Below are 6,770 nucleotides of genomic sequence, written 5' to 3'. Positions count from 1 at the left end.
GATGGCTCCAAAGCCTTCAGTACATACCTCCTGCCTTCAGAACTAACTCCAAACTCCCCATCTTGGTATTGCAGTTCCTCTAAAACCATGCCTCAACCTTCCTTTCTAAGCAACTCTAACGTTTCCGTTCTGGAGCCCGAAGTGACGAAATGGGGATTTTTCCTCCAGGCCTCCTCCTCACTTTTCTATTCTGCACCTCTTCTAGAGAATCTTTGCTATGACTATGCTGTGCTATCCTCCAAGGCCAGTTGTGCCCAAGTCCCACCCTCTCTCTCAAGTCCAGGGCTAACTAGGACTGGGGCATCTAGTGGTCCCCTGGGGGTCAGGTGCACGTAATGTCTGTATTACTCTGGGGACTGCTCAGTGCCGGGAGGCATATGGGTAGAGGCCAGTTAGAAGCTGATGCTAGCGACTGGAACACTCGTTCTAGAATATGCTGGGATGGCAAGCCAGGCCTTCCCTGACACATTCAGAGGAGCCCAGGTTGGCCACTGGAAAGGCCTCGCTATATCCTCATTCCTCTGGCGCCCCTGCCATCCACCTGCACCTCGGAGCACTGCTTACTGGTCGGGCTAAGAAACACTGTTAGAGATTTTAAACAAAGTGTATTTTCTGCAAAGAGTCAGCAGGCTTATGAATTGCATTCTTCTGTTACATATTTAGTAACACCTTCCAATCACAAGGCACTCTCCTCCCTAGACTGCCTTCATCTCCATGATCCTCAGGGAATGCTCACAACCCCTGGAAAGTTAAGCAGGAGGGAGACCTGCTCCCTCCAGGGGAAAGATCTGGGGCTCATCAAGGAACCAATTGGCTTGAGCTCTTGCTTTTTTTTTTTTAAAAAAAAGATCACCAGTATTCAAAATAAACACCAAACCAGCAACAATTCAAATACTATTAAATATTACTTATGACATAGTACGTTTTATATCCCAAACAGAAACCACCCTACTTGAAAATGACAGCAAAATTAGTCCAGGGTATAGACAGGAAGGCTGGAGGAGAATAAACAGTCATTTCTCATACTCCAGCTTCGTCTCAGGGGTTGGTCGAGTTCTAGTCTTCTGGGTATGAGATTGTTGATCTAGGTGTTTCATGTAATTCTGGACCCACATCTCCTTTGGGGAGACACAGATGTCCTTGCCCAGTTTCGTTCTGAGGCTGAGGGTGAAGGAGTGCCATACAGTTAGATGGAGCTCTTTGAGGGTTTTACCTAAGAGATGACTCACTGGATTCCAAAACCTGCTTGGCCCACATGCTGTAGGTAAGGGGGCCACCCTGGGACAAGAGGAAGTAGGGGTGTGGGAAGAAGGGGCCTGTGGAGGTAGTTGCCATTTTTGCCACCCTAGGAGGAGCTGGCCTGGCATCTGCCAAAGCGGCGTGGGGGTGTGAGCTAGGCTGTTTAGGGAGTGAGGTGGCCCTCTCTGGGCCAGTTTATGATGTAATAATAGATGGCTTTGGATTACATAGTCTGGGTAGATCTTATCCTCTGATATAAGATCCCAAATTAGTCTGACGTCTGTCTTCTGGGGCAGAACTTTGAATTGGAGGTGGGGAGGGAAGGGGAGGGGGGAAGGAGGTCGGGTTTTCTACCCACATGACAGCTTCTGGGGACATTGGCTGCTGGTGATTCGATAGCTCTTCAACTTCTGCAAGGGGATCCTCTTATTATTAAATGTAAAACAGCAAGTGGACAGGGCAATGAGTGCATCTAGAAATAAAGTCACAAAGAAAAGGCCTTTTAGGAAGTGCTTGGGTTTCCTCAGCATGAATGCAGCAGGACGTGTCTGTGGGGGAAGGAAAGCAAAGAGTTAGGAATGGATCTGATGTGCCCCAGGTCCAGTGCTTCCACCCCGGTCCCGAGGCAGGGTGGGACCTGGAACATGTGGCTTAAGATTTTGAAGTCCCTTCTCTCAGCGGCACGGTGGGGATGCCTCACTGCTGAGCAGGAGAGGCCAGTGTGACAGGTCCTGGATATGGCCCCCAATCTGCAGAGTTTGGGAAGATCAACTGGAGTCAAAGAAAAGGCCCTGGATTTGGAGAGGGCAGCTTAGGTTTTATTCTGGTTCTGGGATGACTGCAGGTGTGGGGGTAGGACCCCTCCTAGGCCCCACCTGGGCTTCAGCTGTCTGTCTATAAAATTAGATGTGTTAAGTGCAGCTCTGAGGATCCCTGGTGCTCTGATAGGCTCAGAAGTGGGACAGTTTGACTTAGGCCTTCCAAAAAGGAGAGAGAAATGGAAGAAGAGGGAGGGAAAGAAGGAGAGAGACGGAGCTTACCTGGCTGAGCGAGCATCTGGGTGCTGAAGGTGGCTGTTGTGAGCAGCAGGCACAGAAGCGCTGCAGAGACCATCAGGTCGGAGGCTGGGCGTGGGACCTTCAGGGCGAGATGGGTTCTGAGGTTGGCTCAGCCTGTCTGCTCCTCCAGCTGCTCTGCCTGCCTTTTATAGGAAGCAGTCGGTGGGGGAGCTCCCAGAGGGATGGACAGGGTCATGGTCAAGTCCAGATGGAGAGGGGTCCTGAATTTGCTGAGCTGGAGGCTGGGCTTCCAAGGAGTTTTCCAGGAAATGCAGGCGGGAAGCTGTGGGCTGCAGCAGGGCGGGCACGGTTTCCTTCCAGCTGCCCAGGCCAGAGGAAGCGGGAACACAGATGTGCCGTCACCACCCCAGGCAGTGATCCAAGGAGCTGTTCCATGGCCTTGCTTTCTCCAAAACGAAAAACAACCCCCGTAGAGAAAGAGCACTGTGCAAGGGCTTCACACAGTTTGTATTTAGTCCTGACAAGGTGTCCCCCATTATCGCCACACCCATTTACAGATGAAGACGCTGACAGTAAATAACTTGTCCAAAGTCTCTTGGGGAGTGAGTGGTGACAAGGGAAGAGAGAGCCGGTGTGCTTACATATGAGTACAGGCGACTTCACGCTTGCATTGAGCTGCAGAACCCTCTTTCCACCCAAGTTTTATGAGGAAGTCCAATGCTTGAGACAAATCAAAGACACATTCTGATGACAGGGGCTCCTCACATAACATGCTTGTGCGATGTCCCCTTCTGCCTCTCAGGCCCATGGAGATAGAGTTGAAAAGCACTGATTTGCCCAGGCTCCTTGTTTTCCAGAAGCACTATTGAGTTTCTAGAGCTGTTGGCAGGAGGGGGTGGGAGAGAAGGGCAAGGACGTGGTTCCTTGCTTCTGTGACTGGCTCCCTCCTGTGACGGATGTGTGCCCTAGCCAAGAATGGGGGCTGCAGTGGGCATGGTGGGAGGCCAGGAACAGCGGTGGACTCCCACTGGAAACCTACAGGGCCCTCTGCCTGAGTGACCCACTCCCCGTCTCAGTCCCGGCTCCCAGACTTGGCTCACTTCTTGCACCTGCCTGGAATACCCTCCCCTCGGTTTTCCATTCTGGTGAATCCTTTCACTCTGGCAAAACTCCAGTGAGAGTAAAAGCAAGGAAATAAAGAGCTACGATGAGCGAAATAGAAAGTGACATATATTAGAAAGGCTGGACAAATCCCAAAGTTGATTCTTTGGCCAGTCAATAGTGAAGCTAGCGCTCTCTTGAGACTGACCATGAAAATAGACAACAGTAGAAATAGAAGAGGGTGTCACCACTCAGCCTGCAGACACCAAAAAGAAAATGAGAACCTTATGCCAATAACCAGAATTTGGATGAAATGGATGAATTTCTAAAAAAATATAATTTACTATATTGCAGGAAAAAATGAAAGAGCAAGTCACTCTAAAACTATTAAAGAAATTGGATCAGCAATTGAAGATCACTCTGAAAACATTCAAGAGTTCTAACAGCTGGCTTTTCCAAGCATTCCAAGAACTCAATTCCAACTTCACACAGTCTCTTCCAGAGTATATCAAGAGTGTACACTCTTCAGATTGTTTTATTTATGAGTCCTACATAATTTTGATACAAAAACTTGTCAAGAACCACATGAGAAAAGACTGCAAGCTGTCCTTCCAGATGCATTCTATTCTCGCCCATCCTCTTTTCGGGAAGCCAACCTGTGTGGATCACGTTAATGGGACTGCAGGTCTTCTAGCTTCAGGTTGGGCTCGGACACTGGGAGCCTCTCAGGCACTGGAGAGGGAGAAGAGAACAGCTGAAGCACCCATTTCTCTGCTATTCCTCCTGGATGCAGCCCTCAACCAATGGCTTTCTCATCTAAGTGGCCTTTTTCATCTAGTTTCGGGGAACCAGTGCCTGTACTTTAGGGGTGGTCACCACACTGTTACTAGCCTCTGAGGACTGAAGCACCCCTCTGGTTTCTTTACACCCAGACCACATCTTGGTAAATAGGCTCTTAGGACACCTTCCTCAAATCATTCAAGTGTTACCTATTTCTTTCCAGGATCGTGACCAACATAGGTTTAGGTACTGGAAATGGCTCCTGGAAGTAGACCTTCTAAGGGGAAAATGGAAGTTCCTATGGCCAGGATCCTCACCCAACCCTAAACTACTTGATGATGTAATTGGCTTACTGCTTCACACCCAGAGGCAATAAGCTATTATTGACTGAGTCACTATATAAAGAGCTGTGCCCAGTGCTCTGGGTAGAGGCAGAGATGGAGGAGCATTGTGGACCTGCAGACTGCTGGATGCAGACATGATTCTTGTGCTCAACCTATCACCAGGAGAATAAAGCACAGGTATAAATCCTTTTACCCCAAGAACATTCCATTGTCATTTCTCAGTCTCACCGAATCCATAGTGAACTTGCCTGGGGCTGAAACCTTCAAGCAAGACACCTTCCAAACAGGGTTCTGGGGTTGGGTTGCTTATATGTTTTAGAAGCACCACAGTGGCATCTGTTAGCATCATGAATACTTAAGCTGTTACCAGTAGTTGTACAGCAGACTGTGTTTTGACAAGCCCTCAAGATGATTGTGATGTGCACTAAAGTTTGAGGATCATGGAATTACAGCATATCCCCTGGCCTTCTCTGATCTAAAATGAAGCCTCCAGAGAGCTCTTAAGGATGCTGCTCTTTCATCAAGGCCTCATCAAAGCATCCCTTAATGCCTTGGTAAAGGAAGTGTGTCTGGCCTTTCCTGGGAGTGCATCTTGCATACAATAGATCCAACCAAACAGATCCACTTTCCTGAGCCTTTGGACTCCTTCCTAACATCCCAGGGATGTTTCAGCATTTCAACTTCATTAACCGTAGGCTTATTTTCCAGTCTAGACTCCAATCAGCCAATCTAGCTGAACATTAACATCACTCCCAGGCACTAGTGCCAACACATTAAATCCTGAATCCTGGGCAAATATGCCCATGTCAATGAATTTGACCAATTGCACCTTGTATATTATTCTTACCTCGGATCTTCCTCCAAACTGAGTAGGTGAGACATTCAACCCACACATATGTAAGGGCTCCTGTCTGTCCTTCCCTCTGCTTCAGGACCTAATATCTCATGGGAAAGTGTGTTTAAGAGCCTGTAATCTGGGTTCAATCAGACATGGGTTCTAGTCCCATATCCACCATTTACTGATTATGTGATTTGGAGGAAACTGCTTGGTTCTGTTAGAGGAAACTGATGGCTAATTATTCCGGCCTTGTGATGTGAGAATTGAATAAGACAATGTGTAGAAAGTACCCAGCACAGGGCCAATGACATCCATTTCTGACCAGTTCCCAGCTGATGCTCATGCCTCTGGTCAGGCTCATGCCACTGTTGTAATGGAGCTGGTTTGGATCTCAGTGGGAGGAATGGGATCCGGGGGTTGCAGAGGCTGGACGATGGTGCTTACCAGGCAGCAGAGACAAAGTGGGCACAATTACTCCGAGGAGCCCCAGGACTGGAGTGCCAGTAAGTGTTTTGATCAGCAGGAATCTGTGACCGTGATTATGGGCTCCCTAGGCATGAGATAGATGAGGTGCTTACTAAGATACTGCTTCACTTTAGCAGAAAATTCTAGGTTTCATGGGCAGAAACCTAATGTAAGTCTATAGAACAGAATCATGGCCTTTCACCCAGTTACTAGATTTAAGCCAGTTCATAGATCCGGAGTGCCCAGAAGGGTGGGACCCAGTTCCCTTTTAGGAAGGACCATGCAATGCTAGGTTGCCAGATAAAATATAGGACACTTAATTAAATTTGAATTTCAGATTAACAATGAATACATTTTTAGTATAATTATACCCTTGGCAATATTTTTGCTAAATCTAGAAACTCACAGGTTTATACTGTAAATCTTCCCCAAGCCTTCCCCAGAGGAACCTGCTGCCATATAACCAGGGTGACTCTGCACTGGGGAAAGAAATACTGAGACCTGGGATTATCTGATATTGGCTTTAAATGGATGGTATTCTCTGGATCCCTGAAAATCCGGTCAACCCACCACTCAGAGTGAGAGTTTATGGAGGTTCTATACCAGTTGCTCAGTTATGCCAGGGCAGAGCTCAGCTAGCTCTTCTCCGGCTCAGTCACCTTTATACAATATAAGTCTCCTAGAACTATAGAATCCTGTGATTTTGGAACCATTAAGTTGCTGTGGCATCCTGCAACGTGCCTGTAGCCAGGGGAAATCTTAGTTCCCTGCTGTCTTAGATGAGAACATGTAAAGTTGGCTTCACTTGACAATGTGGTTTTCAGAGGCTTGTTTACCCACTGAAGTCTGTTCTCATGATTTTTCGGGAAGCCCTGATGTGTAACAGATTAAAAGTAAAATTGCTCAGGGAAGCAGAGCTGGGCCACCTAGTGCTTAACACTTCTCCCTGTCCATCTCACTGTACTCTTCAGGGTTCTAAGGATT

The 6,770-nt window shown here is 47.8% G+C and overlaps 1 protein-coding gene across 1 annotated transcript; it reads right to left on the bottom strand.

Annotated features, from left to right (window-relative positions):
• Nucleotides 1-881: 881 nt before the first annotated feature.
• Nucleotides 882-2,597, bottom strand: LOC130683679 (C-C motif chemokine 13-like). Its single transcript, XM_057501941.1, has 3 exons — nucleotides 2,280-2,597; nucleotides 1,598-1,711; nucleotides 882-1,161 (listed from the first exon to the last, which is right to left on the bottom strand). The coding sequence occupies exons 1-3, from the start codon at nucleotides 2,350-2,352 to the stop codon at nucleotides 1,094-1,096; spliced, it is 255 nt and encodes an 84-aa protein (XP_057357924.1). The 5' UTR covers nucleotides 2,353-2,597; the 3' UTR covers nucleotides 882-1,093.
• Nucleotides 2,598-6,770: the final 4,173 nt, after the last annotated feature.

The sequence above is a fragment of the Manis pentadactyla genome, chromosome 4 (assembly GCF_030020395.1).
Source record: "Manis pentadactyla isolate mManPen7 chromosome 4, mManPen7.hap1, whole genome shotgun sequence".
Taxonomy (NCBI): domain Eukaryota; kingdom Metazoa; phylum Chordata; class Mammalia; order Pholidota; family Manidae; genus Manis; species Manis pentadactyla.
The sequence above is the reverse complement of the archived record's forward strand: the minus strand, read 5'-3'. Positions and strand labels throughout refer to the sequence as shown.